This window comes from Corvus kubaryi, unplaced genomic scaffold, assembly GCF_017639235.1.
Source record: "Corvus kubaryi isolate FWS band 111438036 unplaced genomic scaffold, C.kubaryi_AGA036_p1.0 split3-73, whole genome shotgun sequence".
Taxonomy (NCBI): Eukaryota; Metazoa; Chordata; class Aves; order Passeriformes; family Corvidae; genus Corvus; species Corvus kubaryi.
The window spans coordinates 1,217,271-1,235,051 of NW_024582091.1; the positions used below are offsets into that span (position 1 = coordinate 1,217,271).

A 17,781-nucleotide genomic window follows, 5' to 3' on the forward strand; every position below is an offset into this window, starting at 1 on the left:
GCGCGAGCTCCGCGGCGGGGTGAGTGACGTGTCCGGGCGGCGGGGCGGCCGCGGGGCCCCGGCGGAGCGGGGCGGAGCGGAGCGGGCCGTGCCGGGCGGCGGCCGCCTCGGAGCATTTGGCGGCGGCTCCAGCCGCGGCGGAGGAGGTGGGTGTTCCCCTCTCGCCGGGGTCTTGCTCCGGTGTTGTCACGGAAAGTTTGGTCCTCGGAGGGTGGGCTCGATGTTTGGTTCGGAGACGCCCTTCAGGGGCCGGGGCTGCCTCGCTGGGGCTGCGGGGGCCCGGGGCGGCAGCCTCTGGACGCTGCCGCGGGGGAGGAGGGGGACTCGTGGTGTGAGATTGTCATTAAATCGGTTTTGCCCGTGCGAGGTGGGTTACTGAAGCGAGGGTACGAGGGGTGCCTAGAACGCCTTGGCCAAACTCGCTGTTGAACTGCGGTGAAGTTTCTTCCCCGAGGTTTTCGCGGGGGATTTCTCGCGTGTGCGCTGCTTCGTACTCCGCCGTATGGGGAGCTGCCGGCTCCAGCTTCCCTCCCCTCTCCGTCAGCTATGGACATGGCTATGGAAAATATAACTCCCATGGGGGCTGGCGTTTCTTTCCTTTCCCGTTCTTCAAAGCTGGTATCGACCAGATTTTTACGTGGCATCTGCAATTAAATTGGTTGTCTTTAAAGAGCTGAAAAACACTACTTCACAGTAACACTGTCTTTTTATGTATTTTTTTTTTCCGAGGAGGTTTAAAAAATATCTTTGGTTTCTTTGTAATTAACGGTGCAACTATTGGACTAGTTACATAGTTGTTTGTGGTGATCCCAGACCATGTAGTTGCTTTTGCAAGATGCTCTGCACTTACAGGGTAGGGTAAGAAGAGCTCTAAAAGATTGCCCAGTCATGCACTGGACGGGTGAGCTAGCAAGCTGTGTCAGTAGGCAGTACCAAGTACTTGGAAAGGCAGCTATTAATAATGTGTACACAGCAAAGGCTTATTTGAAAGACTTATAGGTGATGCTTGTATTTTTGACCAAAACAATTTTATCCATCATAAATTCTCTCCTCTTTCATTTACATATTTCTTCAATTCTTTTTTTGTTTGTTTGTTTGGTTTTTTTTTTTTTACTTTCTTTCCCAAAGATACTAAGATCATGGCTTTTACCTTGAGCTAGCGGGTTTTAAGTTGTTTAATTGCAATGTAAAAAGCATTTTTTTTTTTTTTTTTTAGTCTTGCTAACTGTTATCATAAAGAAGTATAGGGTTGGGTTATTTTTTCATGAGTCAGTAAATAAAAAATATTGTTTAAAAACTGTTCCATGCTAAATAAATACAGTGAGATTATACGAACGTGTGTTAGTTTGTGGCTATTTTTATTGTAAACAAAATAATTTTTTTCCTAAAACCTTCACTCTGCTTGGTGAACCCCAGCGAGCAACTGTTCTGCAGTAGAAATGAAGTATAGCATTTTTAAAATTTTCTGTTGGCACTCAGGAGACACAGGTTTATTGCCTGAACATGGGACGTGTTGGGTGCCTACAACTTCAACTGCCCATTATTCAGGCAGAGGTTCTGGCTGTTCAGCTGTTTTCTTCAATGGGCCCTTCATTCGTTTCACTTGGGTGATCTGTTTGATCTTGATAATCTGACTTGCTTTGTTTAATCCATCTTGTCTTTTTTTTTTTTTTCCTTCTCACCCTCGGGCTCAGTACTCCATGAACTAGTTACATGTGTTTATCTGGTTATGAACAGTAGTTTTTTAGATACTACCTTGAAATCTGATATTTCCGAAGGCTTTACAGTGAAATTTCAAGATTTTTAAAATATATTCTATGGATTCCTTAGATTACTTATGGCACTGTACAAGAGATGTGACTTACTGTGTGAGTGACAACAGGTGTCTTGTGATGGCACTGGGTTTCCAGTGCATGGGGCTTCTGTGGCTGATACCCACAGATGGATGTGGTAGGAGAAAGGACCATGGAAGCAGACAGATGCTTGAGTAATGGGCTGTCCATCATCTCCTGCTGAGTGTCGGGACGTGGCAGCATCCTATGGGTTTGGGCTTCAGGAGCAGGTACTCCACAGGATATGGAGAGGAGCCCCAGTGCTGTGTGATGGGTGTGTGCAGTCTGGCATTGCAGCTCTGAGATGCAGAAGCCAAATGTACAGGTCTCGTGCTATTGGCTCTGACAGGCCAGTGCTGAGCACACCAAGGTGCCCAAAAGGGGGTTGCCTCCTTCCCTCCATGCTGAGGCACTGTCTTTGACCCTGAGCTATGCTAATGCTTAGCAGATAGGCTATGTTTTCATTCATGAGTAGACAGCAAAAATCCTTTCCCGTAGTAGAGTACTGTAAAGTAAGCTTTATCTTGCCAGGCCAGGCTGGATGGGGCTGCCCAGGGGCTCTGGGCAACCTGGTCTGGTGGAAAATGTCCCTGCCTCATGCATGGCAAGGGGGTTGGAACCTAGATGATTTTTAAGGTCCTTTCAAATCCAAACCATGCTATGATTCTGTGAAGAAATCTCCACAACAGAGGAGTTCTTCAGTTGATTCTGAGCTGTTTAGGAATCCTTGCATAGTTTATAAAGATTTGGAGGAAGACAACAAACCTGAAGGGCTATTGTTAAACTTATTGTTAATGGAATTTAGTGCAATTGAGAATAGTACGTTACTTATTTGTAAAACAGGAAGTCTATTAACTGCTTCTATATGAATTAGAAATGATTTTTAGAATCTGATGTTGAAAATTTATAACCTTCAGTCTATTTCTGAAGCAGCCAGGAAGCGAAAACTGCAGTCCAGGAGAAAGAGGACCAGTTTTGATTCAGACTTTCAGACTGAATTTTATGCATTGTGCAAACCTGCAGTCAGTTTGTTTGTGCATCTGTAGTACACTGTTCTCAGTTTTGTAGATGATGGAGAAATGAGATGTGTAGTACTTATTTTCTTCATTTTACATACGTGGGACAGTAATTTTGTTTCTGCTTATGTACAGTGACTTCTATTTCATTTTTTTCTTTCTTTAATTATGTTATTTCCATTTTACAGTTTTACTTTAGAATGTTAGAGGGGATCCTGTGGAGTTGTCATACAATCTCTAAATTTAAAGGTATTTTTAAAACTATCTTTCGGTAAGTTCAGCTTCCTGATGGTTTTTTGAGCTGTAAGTGCCTTTCTGGACTATCCTTGGATGCTTCTTGTGGAATATCTATTGCAGCAGTTGTACCTTAAAGAAACTTCCTTTGGAGTTACAGTGTTATACACTGAATGCAATTGTTCGTACTTTTTGAACATTTTGTATGCTATAATGGAATAATAAATGAGGTTTCATTGATAGTGGTATGAATTAGTCTTTCATTTTGTATGTATTTGACAACATGTGAAGGAGGCATTTTTCATATCTAAGATCATATTTTGTTAAAATCAGCATTTATAAGAGGTACATCTTCCCCACTCCCATTCCTTTTAATACATTCTTGTTACTAAATCTTTAACTAGAAAATTGATATTGGTAAATTCATTTTTGAGTCCAGAAGTAGTTTAGTAAGTAGAAAAGCTGTAACCCTGGATGCTTGGAAATTTTCAAGGATTGGATCATAAACTGAAGCCTGAGAATTACTTAGAGGAAACTGCAGGCATATTATGAGAGTAAGAGGCTCTTTATTATAAGGAGGTAGGAGGCACATGAGAAAGGTAAACCAGAATTCTCATGATACAACTATGTCTTAATATTCTTTCTGTTTTCAAATCATTCTCAGTAATGTCATTGTATATGTGTGTGGTTTGCAGAGAGCAGAATATTGTGACTCAAGTTCTGTCACATACCTGTGGAAGAAAACTGCTGCATTATTATTAGCCTCTTTTGACATTTTTATCTGTTGGTCATTTTCTTATAGTAAAGAATCTTGAGTTTTACATGCACCAAAATACTGTATGTTATTTAGAAACCAGGAACATGTAAAAGTAGAACTTGTTTTTAAGGGAGTGATGACAAGTAATGCTAAACGAGAGTTGAAAAATATGTTTTCAAACTTGAGTTTTTAGATCAAAAACTCGATTCATGTTTATTCTGAAATGCCTGAATCAGCAAGACTGTGGGAAGTGATGCATAACTGCACAACATTGATTATGTCCTACATGTTCACTGCTCAGTCAGGAAGCCTGAAGCTTAATGTCAAATGCGTGGGTGAAGCAGTTAAGCAGAGCAAAATAAATTGTTCTACTTACGTGCTGCTGAATAGGGGCATTATCTTGGGAAAATCTGTTTCAGTGACTTACTGTACTGTACAATACTTGTTACTTGGGACTGAACCATGAATGTGAACTATTAGGATCCAAGCTCAAGGTCAAATATTCACTCTTGTTTCTCTTCTGTAATCTCTTTTTTCTCAAAATGCATTTAAAAAATTTCAGAATTCACATGAATTTTTTGCTCCTCAGAGATACAGACTATACATCTCAAGAACTTCAAGAATGAGGGTAAACATTATTTCATCATCTGTAAAATGGGATAATAACTTACTGAAGTAGGTGGCAATATTTAGATTTCCTGCTAGGATCACAGTGAGTCTTGGGCTTATGTCTCATTTTTATGTTTTTCACTTTTCTATAGCATTCACAGTCTCATCCTCAGTGTTCTTTTAGAATTTCATACTTAATGTTTAGTATTGTTGCAAGCAATGGAGTGACTCATTTGAGTTTTAAAAACTTCACTTTCAAATTGTAGAAGGTTGAGAAGAAGGATGTCTACTAGATCATTTCCAAATCAAGGAAAGAGTGAAGACTGCTGATGTGTGGCCTAGATACAGAACTTACACTTCTGTGGGAAACTAGCTTCCATTATAAAATTTTTTAAGACAAGGGCTGTTCTTTGCAGATGCTATTACTGTTTTCCTTTCTTCCTGTAATTAATGATTTAACAGCTGCATTACCTGATTTCTGATTTATTTGAATAAAATTTTGGTGTTAGAAAATCAATGAAAATAGTCTTCTTTTTCTAGAGCATGCATCATAACTTTGTTATTAGAAATGTATTTCTGTATTTTACTCCATGTATTTTTAAACTCAGGAATAATATTCTATTTATATTCTTAATAACTTTATTCATCAAGTGAAATAAATTTGTTCAACTGGATGCTTTTCTAATGATCAGATAGGACAAGTTGTCCTCAATGAGAAACAGCATGGTTATTTTTCCAAGGACAGTAGCACCTAAAGAGCTGAAAATGTTTAGGAAAAGTGACTCTGTCAGGACTTGGTTTGCAGGCAGCAGTAGTAACTGTATATTCATTTCAGTGTATCCTTTCACTTGTATTATTGGAAACAGCTTCTAGAGGAAATTTTCATCAGTTGTCCTCAGTATCTTGAAAGACAACCTATGCCTTGTAAAACTAGGATGAACGGATTTAGTGCAAGTTTGAACAAGACTTTCTGCTTTTGTGGTGAATATCTGACTAATGTACAGTTAGAGGGGGAAAAAAGCTTTATTGACTGTATCCATAAATAACATTTCCCCAGCTTTTTTTTTTATATTAAGACCTTGATTTGCTGGAGAATGAAACTGTGTTTCAGGAGGGGATCTACTCCCTGTGACAAAATTACTGTATTTTACATGTAAGGGTGTCGTGGTATCCCGCAGTGGTAGGGAGGAGAAGAGAGCTCCAGCAGGCAGGAATTGTGCAGCAAGATTGATTTATTTAATTATTTTACAACTCTTTTATAGACTTTTTTCTTCATAGTCTAATTGGACAAAGGATCAGCCACCCCTTGGGGGTGATTGGCTAAAATCCTAAAACATCCATTGTCAAAATATTTTTCTACTGTACTATAAACAAAGGTTTGCAAGGTCGCAGGTGTTCATAGTTCATAGAACTCTACTAATATCTTTTGTCAGAGAGAAAAATATCTCACAGGACTGGGAAGAAGCAAGAAAAATTCTTGCTAGCAGCATATTTGTATCCACATAAGGGTGATCACAATTGCTAAACTAAATGATATTTTGGTGCATTCCTAATAAAAAAGCATTTCTAAAGTCTCTGCATAATAATTCTAATTACATAAGTATTATAATAATATGTATGCAACTAAATCCTGTGTAGGTTTACACCACAATTGAAGTATGCTGCAGTATTTGAGGATCTTCTCCAATTAAAAAATAGAAACCTTGCTGAGGATATTTCCAATTAAGGTAGTTCTTGATATCCAGCATTGAAAGGGACTAATCTGAATTAAGTTTAAGAAAGGAAATTGCAGAAATAAAATTTCTTTTCCAGATGAAGTTACTTGATTGCTATCACATTATAGCACAAATTAAGGAAAATGCTCTTAATATTCATTTATTTTTATTTTGCTTGCATGTGTGACATGAAAGATCTTTGTCTTGACCCAGTGATGCTGTTTTCTAGTTTGTGTGGCACAGAGCAAAACAGATAATTCTTGACTTAAAGCATATGATGCCAGAGTTCCCTTTTAATTCTTCAGATGCTTCCAATTTGTTATGGTATTCTTGACCTCCATGATGGTCTGCGAATCTTGGGGTGATGCCTGTCTTCTTACTCTGTGTATTCAAACAGTTGCCAGGACAAAAGGAAGGAACAAGGCTCATTCACAAAAACAGTTAGGTGCATGTTTGGGAACCTCTTCCTTTCCCTGGTTTCAATAACTTTTTATCCATATTCTTCTCATTCCTTAAATATTTGTAGGTCATGGCTTTCCTATTTGTATGGTAAATATATTGCTACTGAGCTTAATGAAACCATATGCTTGTGTTGGGTTCAGCAAGGTCTTTTGCAAAATATGATTGTGATCTAGGTGGGTGTGCTGCTAGATGGATGGAAGCCTGGTGGGATGGTTGGTTTTGAAGGTGGCTGGTTGGTTGTAACGTGAGACTAGTAACCAGCTGTCCATCACAGGATGTGTCCAGTTTAATACTGTGTATGAAGTGGAAGTCCACCAGCCCTTGCTCATGGAGTTTGCAAGCGACACCAAACTGTGGGAAAGGGGGGGCAGTGGATGTGCTTGAGATCCAGGCTGTCATTCAGAAGGACCTGGGCAGGTTGGAGGAGCTGGCTGGCAAGAGCTCTGTGTAATTCAGCAATGAGGAGGGTAAGGTTGCCCACCTGGAAAGGAATGTCTCCTTGGAGAGGAAGGGTTCGTCTCACTCAGTACTTGTCAGACCACACCTGCAGTATTGCATCCAGTTTTGTGTCCACACCGCTCCCCAGTACAAGAGAGATGTGGATAAAACTGAGCAAGTTCAGCACAAGGCTGCTACAATGTCAAGGAGTGGCAGCAGTGCCCTGGAAGAAGTTTCATTGGGCCCTGGCGGTGTGCTCCCACCAGCTGGCAGACTATGAGGAAGGGGGCAGGACCACAGGCTATGGTCATAACTGAAGTAAGGGTGGTTCTAACTAAATATAAGGACAATGTTTTTTTTCTAGGAGGACAACAAAACGAGGCAGCAGGATAACTGACACGGTCATGCAGTCTGTCTTTAAAGATTGTTCAGTATCTCAGTGGATAAAGCAGCCTGGTCTCACCTGGTAGTGGACCTGGCTTGGAGCAGCAGGTTGGACTACATGACCTTCTGCCAACATGAATGAATCTATCAAGCAGTGATTCTGTAATTTGCCTGGCAATAATAATCTAGGGGGGAAGAACATAAATATTAAAAATTAACAGTGCAGATTTCACCGTGGTCAGGATCCCTTGGACAAATCTACGAATGCAATCTTTGCTTCCTTCCTCTTTTCCCTTCCTTTAGGTGATGTATTGATCAGGAATCTAAGGGAAGAAATGTTGTAAGTAACACCCTTTAAAAAGAAAGATTAGAAAACCAATCTTCAGCCATGTTTTTGGGATGTCTCTGTAGATTGCTTCTTTTTCAGGGCTTGCTGCTGCTGTGTTTTCTCTGGCCTTGAGCAGGATGCTGCTTGGTGTGAGAAAGGGAAGCAGAAAAAGAAGCAAAGTAGCTTTTGTTGAAGTGGATTCTCCATTCATTCTGAAAAATGTGCATCTCTGCAGATCTGGCCTTGTTTGAATTGCTGCAAGAAATAGAATTTCCCCCAACTTTAACTGAGCCAGGAATTTGGCTTTCTGTTAATTTTCTACCTGAACCTATGTACTTCCTTTTTTATTCCATTGCATGTGATTTCAGTAATTTTCTTTGCTAAATTTAAGAATAAAATTTGTATAGAACAGGACTCTTAGCTATTAATAAAATCAAATATATGTTAAAAGAAATAATGATCCAGTTTTGATACAGACTTCTTTAATAGCTTACAGCATGGCATGGGAAGCTGTCATAATATGAACGGCTGCTTCATGCATACTTGCTGTAGACACCTCTTAAAAAAATGTAAGTCTATGTTTCTCAGGAATAACTTGTATGGAGAACAAACTGTACAATCAGTTTTTATTTTTGCTGTCTTTAAGAGAGCCTTCTTGAGTTACAGGAGGAAAAAAATAGGAAATTAACCTTCTACCTTCTGCCTTCTTCTGTCTTGTCATCTCTCTGCACTGCTGGAAGAGTCTTCATATTAAATTTCAGCAAGATCTACTTCCCAGTGGAAGTTCTATAGTTCTAGGTGAAAGAAGACTCAGTTGGGCATTATACAGCAATATTCACTAAGTGATGTGGACACAGCGGGATTTTAAACATTCATGGGCTTTGCCTTTGCAACTTTTCTTGTTTTGATGTTTTTTTAGTTTAATTTTTAGACTTTCAGGCTTTCTCAGAGACATTGCATTTCTGCTTGGACTTAGCTTTCTCCACAAGTCACAGTTTATTGGAAATCTGTCTCCTTGATTCAGCTTCTGTTTCCTGTTATAAAATGTTCATTCTCTCTGCAGTGTTAAGAATGAAGAATCCTGATGTTGCTGCAGTTACAGTGCACACGCCCTAAAGAGAAGGTATGTGAGTCACCTTTGCAGTTTTTAGGGTGATAGAGCTGAAAAAGCTTGGCAGCATCTGCCCTTTGGGAGCTCAGTGGATTCAGACCCCCAGGTCTGAATGCTGTGCTGCCTTGTAGTTTTGGCAGAGTTTGTGTCCGTCCCATTTTTGTTGCATTGTGACTTCTGCACAAGTAGTGACTGTTGGAAAATAGTTTTGTTGAAGTGGAAATGCAGATGTTGATCAGTATTTGTAGTCCTTTAGCTGAGAACGGACGGTCTGCTGTTTGTTCCACAATTAGAGGAAATCATTGAACAAAATGAGATACACAGACATAGCTGAGAAGCCTAGTCTAGCCTAGAGGCAAAAGGAGTTACCAGAGGTTAGGAGAAAGGAAAACTGAATCTCAGAGAGGAATGCTGACATTATTCCGTGGTCTTTGGATGAGTATAAAAGTGCCTTTGCCTTTCTTTCCTTTGCTGAAACTGCCCTTTGTTGTGGAATCAGAATTTCAGTCTCAAAGATTTTGCAGGTATTAGCGCTCTGAGGTTATGAGGTCTGCTGTAGAACATCATAGACTCCCACTTCCTTCAGTACCAGCTTCCATGGTCAAAGGTGAGTGTAGTTGGTGGAAAATTTGAAGTGTTGGGAGCTGTCCTTAGGGACAGTTTCACACTTGGACGATTCTGGTTTCTGGTGTGAGTGCCACTGGAGATCTGACCGCTTTAACTATGCGGGACTTCTCTGCATTAGAAACATGGCCCATGAACATCTGGTTTTAATGTGGTATTTTAATTACTTTTTAAATTTTTTTCTTATATATCAACTTAAAACTTAGAAAGCTTTGCAAACTTGGTCAGGAACTGAATATATTGCAGTATAATAAGGGACTTGTGTTTTTTTTCTTTCAAAATCCATACATTCAATATGATTATGCCTGATTTTTAGTGCCAAACCTAGGAAGTTACTAGCTAAACATCTGGAATAAAAGCATGCTACTGTGCTACAAGTAGGGGTTTTTTTTTAATAACAGTAGTTCCTTAGGCTTGGAATAGTTGGGGTTTGCCTAGATAGATGGGTTCAGATATAAGTGGGCAGGTAAACTGGGAACTTAAAAAATTGGAATACTATGTTTCCTCTTCCAATCTGTAAATATGAGTAAGAATTACCTGTTCCTCCTAACAGTTTGGCAGGAAAGGACCAGATGAAAACATCAGGAAGTAGGCATGGGAAGTGAGGGCCAATGTTTTGACCAGAGCGGGTCAGCTGCCTTTGTTAAAGGTGTCCAGGAGCTCCTTGGCCTCTCCCGCATCTGCTGTATGTTGGGCGCACAGGGGAAATACGGGGAAAGAGAGGGAAAGGAGACAATCTGTAGACAACCTCTGTGGCCCATAGCAGTCACTGCTATCTTTACCCACATCTGAAGCAAAGGAGGTGATGAGCACTGAGTCAGGTGAGCTTGTTTCACATCTGGATGCCAGTGGGAAATGTTAAACTTTTAGCTGGGTAACTCTGAGAACTTCTTTCTGTCTCTGTGTTCCTGTGATTGCTGTTCAGTCTGGAATGCTGCAGTTTAAGTCATTAAACAGAGGTTATACTGTGTTTGAGAAAACAATGTTATACGGGGGAGAAAAGCTCCATATTTTTATAACCTCTGTCATGTTGAGTAGATCACAGCAGTTGTTCAGTTATTCATATTTATAATTTTAAGATGGAACACACGTGAATATAATAGCATACGTGTTTCATGTTTAATAGGGATTCTTTTCTTTGCAGTTCTTAAAATACATTTGGAACAACATCCTAATATTCTGTGTCTTAAAAGCTGTTAATTTTTTAAATGTAATTTTATATTAAACCAAGTAATATATACTCAGTGGTCTCGATGTTGCATCTGGAATTCGGTGTTCATTGTGAGGCCTCAGTACAAGAGAGAGACTGGCAAACTGGAGCAAGTCCAGTAAAGGCCACTGCTATGGTTGGGAGTGGGGAGAGATCAGGAGAGGCTGAGGGAAACCTTTGGGTTTGTGTCATTTTGAGAAGAAAGGACTGAGGGGGATTGAATTGTAGTCCTCTGCTTCCGAAGGCAGGGTTAGAAAGAAGGTGGAGCCAGGCTTTTTTCAGGGGTGTGCAGCAGGAGAATGAGAGGCAATGGCTGCAAGCTGCTGCAGGGCTAACTCCAGTTGGACTTATGGGAAAAACCCTTCCTGGGGTTTCTGGTTAAGCTCAGCAGCAGGATGCTCTGGGGTGTGGTGAAACCTCCACCCTCATAGGGTTTCATAACTTGGAGGGACAAAGGCCATGAGCAACCTGATTTAATTTTGAAAACACCTGTATTGAGTGTATGACACAGCATTCTGAGGTCCCTTTCAGTTTAATTTGAGCTTTGATTTTTACTGTTAATTGTCTAAATGCACCTATAAGCTGTGCTATGTAACTCTGTTAGCAGGAGAATCAATGGGAAAGGCACTTGAGCTACAAATGCAAATGTACCATATGCTGCTAGTCAAATTAAATCATCTGCCTTAATCTTGATTTAAACATCTTTAACTTGAGTTAGTTCCTGTGCCTCTCAAAAGAAGAGTGAAAAACTTTTCTTTGAAATATGGTGCTATTAGAGATCCTTCGTAAATGTGCTGTCTGCTACATGAAATGGCAATTATTTTCTTTTGTGGAGGGTATTAATGGAATCTGTAATACACAAGCTCTCTTTCCTGCTGCAGGGTTTTTCTCAGCATCTAAAAAGTGGAGAAAAATATGTGGAACTTCAAGATGAGTTAATGTAATGTATAAATCAACCCCTAAGGCATTCTTAAGTGAGAAAGTGTATCTTTCTTCTTGTGAATAACTGCACTGTTCAGATGGGAGCAAGCAGGTCAGCGGGTAGGACTCTTAACACTGGGTCTGTGTCCTTCCTTTACACAATTCTTGTGTAATTTGAAGCATGTCACTGTAAGCTAGATCAAAATGGAAATCAAGCTGCATGTCTCAGCTCTGTCTTGTTAGTATTTGCTCGTGATGAAGGAATTGATTTATAAAACCATTGTTGAAGTTAACTTTGATAGATGTTTAAAAGCTTGCATCATGCATTTAAAGAAAAAAATTCATTCTGAAAGCCTTTTAGCTACTCTCGTAAAATGCATTTGGGAAAGGGGCTGAGACTCACTTTCAGAGGTTTGCTGGCTATTACATGTTTCACACTTGAAAACCTATGCTCCAGTCATGAGCAGCTTTAAAAAAATAAAGAAAAATGGCCTTTTCTTCAAACCATAACTATCGCTTGTTTTGGCTGACAGTTTTGGTGTGGCAGGATGCATTCCAGATATCTGTAAGCTGGAACATGCCTTGGAGCTCTGCAGATGTAAATTGTAGAGAAGCTTTAGAAGGAACACTGTATAGTGAAAGCACATAATGGATTTTTTTTGTGTTATAGGCAGATGTTGAATACTTGGGTGAATTCTTTCTGAGCCTTGGCTCTGAAGTTACTTGATTTTGACTAGGACTGGATTAAGAATTACCAAAGTTTAAGACAGTTTAAATTAAATTAAAAGGGAATTTTGTATGGTTAATAAATGAAGTTGTTATGAATTGTCTCATCATAATAGGATCTTGCATTACCAGAGTTGTTATCCTTCCTGGCACATCTGTCCTGATAATTTGCCCTTGGAAATCTGGTGTTAGGGAGGTAAATTGCTTGGTGCCTCCTAGGGTTGGATCCTTTTTTGAAGCTTTTTTTTTTTTCATTCTCTGCCACTTTTTCTGTAAGTGGCAGTTGATTTGACCTCTGTGTTCTGATCCATTTAGTTTAATATTTTGCCACTGTACCTTGAATTTCACTGTCCCCTTCAATTTAATCTTTTCATATTTGGGCTGTGGAGACTTCCAAGGTCTTGAGCTGTTCTGTTGCCAGCAGACGAGGTAACTTCTTCAGATTAACATCTATAGGCTACTCAAGTGCAGGGCAGAAAATTCAGCATTGGCTCTTCCACTGTCTTTTGTAGCTTTTGGAAACTTACTTTTCTTCCTAAGCCTTGTTCTGAAATTTGTCTTTTTGACATGCTTTCTCTTGAGTTAGAGTGAAAATGGGCTGGGGGCAGAGCATGTACATTGCTTAGCACAATAGGTTTTCCTTCTGGATAATACTGAAATGTCACTATTAAGCAGCATTATGCAGAAGGAGGGATGATGTCTCTCATGGGTTCTGGGCTTTGCTCTCTCTAGTTGTGTATTCAGTACCAAAGTATGGGAATGCTTTGTAGAGTTACTCTTTTCCTTAAAACATGAGATCAATGGCATTTGAGAAAAGAGGATGAAAGAAAAGATGCTCAGGAACCTGGTTGCTAGTACTTCACTCTCCTTAGGAAAGGTGGAAGTAAAGGGATTAAAGCAGAATTTTTAAGACTGGCAAAACAACCAATGGAAAGAAGCTGTGTACAAAGTGTATAGTTAAAACTTGTTATTTCTGATTGCTTAATAGAGAAAAGTATCATGAAAACTGATAAGCTTCCTAGAATTTTTATCCTTCACCCCTTCATGAAGATTTTGAGGTGAAATATATACTCCAAACAGATATTGAAGTAGCATGTTTTAGTAATCTCCTTGTGATTGTCACAGTGGGAACTGCAGAGTACAAAATAGTTTAAAAACTTCGTCTTTCCTCAGCTGGCTTACTGAGATCATTAAAAGAATTGGTTCCAATATTGAGGGCTGTGTGCATAAAAATTTGTACTGTATTCATATGGAAGCAAGAAGCCAGGCACATTTCCTCTCTTCCATAATGGTATTAGCTAATAGGAATGAGCTTGGCCAAACTGAAAAGGAGTGTCTCAATACTTGGAAATTGTGTTCATCTACAAAACATGTTCCCTTCATTTTTGCAGAGTTTCCCAGTCTGCTAAAGGTGCGGTGGATACACTACAATGGACACAGATGATTTCCCTCCCCCACCACCAGAAGGTAATTGAAATAGTTTGGAGTTTAAAGCCAATTTTTCTGTAAGAATTTAATTATCTTCCCAGCAGTGATTTTACCTCTGCAGCATTCCCTTTCCCCTTATCACCCTAAGGCTTGGTCCCAGTGGTATTCTGTTGAAATATGAGCTCCTGTCATCTACCCTGTTTTGTTCTTGAACTTCACTTGCTGGTGTAGTTAGAGCATGATGGGAAGAAACCTGTAAGCAATTGGTCTTTGCAGCCCAAACCTGAAAATGTGTTTTCTATGGCAACTCTGTGTAATCAGAGCACAGACACTTATGGAAGGGTATTATGGGTGCTGGACTAAGGGGTTCACTTTGTAAAGTTTACACTCAGTGCCCCTTGCCTGCTGTATGCTGGTAGCTGGATGGCCTCTGGTGTATCCTAGGTTTCTGAAGGCACAAAGGTAGGATCTACAAAGACACTGTGTCACTGCCTTTTGTGTTTATGCTCTAAGAGAACATTGCATGTGGCGATTTTTTTATGCTGTTTGATTTCCTGTAAGCACATCATTGTGCTTGCTACTACGTATTTTAATACTTAACAGGATTTGGCTTTTGGTAGTTGGGTGCTGGGAGACTTCATAGAAGTGCTTGATCTGATCATCCCCAAACATAAATTTATGGAGACCTGTGGTTGAACTCAGTACAGCTGCTCTTATTTCAGTTAAGTTGCTATTATAGTTTGTACAGATAGTGATTTTTCTGTAAAATATTTTCCATTCCTTATATAGGACAATATTACTTATGGACTTACACTTTATTACGTACATTGATATATGTATATATTAATATAAATAAATAATATACATTATTGCCTATAGGACATTTCACTTATTGTTTATACAGAATTTACATAAAGCCATTTGAATATAAAAGGATTTTTAATCTTATTTTTGTGTAGCCGTAACTCTTTAGGAATTTGGGAATTGTCATTGTAGATCAGGACTGCTTTCTCTTTTGTTTAGGTACTGCCACAGAGGTCTGTTACTAGATACTATCTAGAGAGCTGGGAATGTGAAAGAAGGAGAAACTTGTGTAATCACCTTTTAATGGGTTAGATTTCTGGCCAACGTTATTGGCAGTTTCATTTATGCTCTGAGATACCACTGAGGTTATTGTTGGCAACAATTCCTTGGCTGTCCATGTCCTAATCCATGTGGTCAGGACCCTGAATTCAGTTCAGTTTTGTTTAGTGACAGTTACTGTGAAACTGTCTCTACTGGATAATCCATCTCCAAAGCAGTGTAGTGCTGTAGGGGAAGAGTCATCCCTAAGGAATCAATATTTTCACTTGAGAGGAGGTTGCCGTTTTTCAAAGACAGCCAATAATTGCGGCAACAGCTCCAACTCTGTGCAGCATTTCAGCTCGTGGGATACTCTTGACAAGATTTCAGGGTGACACAGTTAACTATGATTCCGGAATTCAAGTTCTTTCTCTGCAAAGGTTTTTGTGACATGTAGAACTATGTGTATCATGTCCTTATTTTCAGACATGTCAGTTCTTAATAGGCTGGCATTAGATTTAACATAAATTGAGATTCTCCTCTACCCAGTCTTGTGTCAATGTCAATTGTTACTTTTTTTGGGGGTGGGATTTGGAACATGCTCCCCAGAGACCAGCACCAAGCCTGACAAAATTCACAAGATGCTTGGTTAATGCTCTCAGGCACATGGTATGATTCTGGGGTGATCATGTGCAGAACCAGGAGTGGGACTTTGATGAGCTTTGTGGGTCCCTTTCAACTCAGAATATTCTGTGATTTCTCTCTCATCTCAAAAAACTTTGTCTGAAACTAGTGGAACTTGTATATTTTTTTAGTTTACCATTGCTAACTCTCTTAAAACCATATTAAAGGGATTATCAGTGAAGATACATTTTAATAATTACACTAAAAGACATTTTAGTTCACTTTCTAGATAATTCTCATGACCTGTTTTGCAGGTGGAAAAGAAGTGAGGATTTTAGGGCCAAGTATGACAGCAAATACACCTAACAACTAATAATTGAAGGTTTATTTTGCATGCATATACACTGGCCATCCATGGGTATGTTCAGGAGGGGTGAGCAGCACCTGTCAGTGCCTTCAGACAGTGGGCACTTTGGTGGGTTATCCTAGCTCAGAGTGAGGGTGCGATTCCTATTGAGTCCAGAAACCTTTGATATACCATTAAGGGTTTTTTTTGTTTTTTTTTTTTTTTTTTTACTTTTTGCATAATGATTCTAAAATCCCACACTGGGCCCACAGATGAAATCAATTGCTTTTTCTAAAAGAAAAAAAGTTCTTATGATGTTTTGGGAATTTTTTTGTTTACTTATTTTTTTTGTCCTAACAAAGGTAGCTGTAGTGCTGAAAGTCATGTGGGCTCCTTTCTCTCTACAAGTGTATACCTTGCACTATAAATCTCAGCTTTAGTCTTGTCGAGTAAGTTTTCTATGGTTTTGCCAGGTAAATTCTCCAAACTTGTTTGTATCAATCCTAATACATACAAAGGGGAAGAATAGCAATAAACCTTCATCTTTGCCACGGGGAAGTTGTAAGAAAATAGATGAAAGCTCCAGGGTTAAATAATGTGTTTTCATTAGCCATAGCCATCTGAATCTCTACCTTGTTTAAGTTAAGATACAGTAAAGGTCAGTAGTGTAGCTGCTTCTGCCACTACTTGATAAGGAAAAACAACATGTGATAAAAGAATGGAATGTAACATATTTTATTTGTTTTCATTTATTATGCTTATGCAACTTGTCTGTTCATAGGTGTTTGGACATTCCATTCATGCTAATCAGGTAGTGGCGAGTCTGTGCTAGTTACCTTTTCCTACCTCAGAGCAAATTCAAGTAGTGAGTAACTTGGAAAAATTATTGCCTGTGTGTTCTGTCCTCTAGATTGCTTTAAAAAGAGCTGCTGCTTTTAGCCATGGATTAGCCAGGATTAAAAATTTCCTGTGTTTTTCTCTATGTATGTTGAGGGAATGTATGGTTTAGCAACCAGGGAGCAGTTGGAGTGGGGTAGATGCAAAGGCTTCCTTGTCTAAGAGCAAAATCAAAGAAGCACTTCCAAAATGGATACTTGAGGTGGTAGTACTAGCTCATGTTCCCTGCTTTAGTGTGTCTGTACATATGAATTTAGGCATGAAGTGCAGACATTTAGGATTTCTTACAGAAAAGAATTCCATGGCTATCTTGTGGAATAAAATAGAGGATGATTCTTGTTCTGTCAACAACAACAAAAAATCCTTTCTTAAAAGCTAAATGAAAATGGCAACTTTTATTGTGGCTGTAAGTTATAATCATGCTTTTAATTGGTTGTTGTAAGGGAGTGTCCTTAACCAAACCCATTTAGACAAGAAGAGGATATACTGTGGACTGCAGACTATGGAGGGAGGAATTACAAAGCTGGTAGTTCTGAGAATTTGGAATCACACTGAGTCTCTCCTGTAGAGGACTTAACCTTCACTCTGAACAGCTGGGACTGGATGTTAATGTTAGGATGGTGTTTATGTGTGATGGCCTGTACTTGTGCTATTACTGCTTTATTAGGAGATGTCATGTCTGGCAGTTTTTCATTCCTCTACTTGGAAAACATCTGGTGATCTTGCAAAGTGGAAGTCCTTTTCTTTAAGTGAGGGCTTGAGAGGTGTTTATCAGGGCCTGTTTCCAAAGGAAAGCCATGTTTGTTTGCCTGGCAGGATGGATACCTGAGAAACAGCTTTTTGCACAAGGGAGACTTGGGGGAAGGGAGTGGGGTGTACTTTCTATGCCAAGGAGGCTTAGTTTTGGATTTTCATCATCTCTTAATATGTCTGTCTCTCACTCTTTCTGGTACATGGCACTATGCCTCATATGATTTCTCTGTGAAAACTATTAAAAAGCATTGGGTATATTTTATCATACTGAGTATACTTTTATTTTGTTTCCCAATTTTAGAAA

The 17,781-nt window shown here is 39.4% G+C and overlaps 1 protein-coding gene across 5 annotated transcripts in view; it reads left to right on the forward strand.

Annotated features, from left to right (window-relative positions):
- Positions 1-59: 59 nt before the first annotated feature.
- Positions 60-17,781, forward strand: part of ARHGEF10 (Rho guanine nucleotide exchange factor 10) — a 113,494-nt gene continuing 95,772 nt past the window's right edge. For 3 of the 5 annotated variants that reach the window (XM_042016874.1, XM_042016877.1, XM_042016879.1), the window contains exons 1-3: positions 61-146; positions 8,839-8,898; positions 13,759-13,834. In XM_042016874.1, the coding sequence (XP_041872808.1) occupies positions 13,798-13,834 (37 nt within the window). In that variant the 5' untranslated portion in view covers positions 61-146; positions 8,839-8,898; positions 13,759-13,797. Of the gene's footprint in view, positions 147-8,838; positions 8,899-9,410; positions 9,494-13,758; positions 13,835-17,781 lie in introns of all 5 variants that reach the window. The other 2 variants (XM_042016876.1, XM_042016875.1) reach the window with 2 other exon arrangements.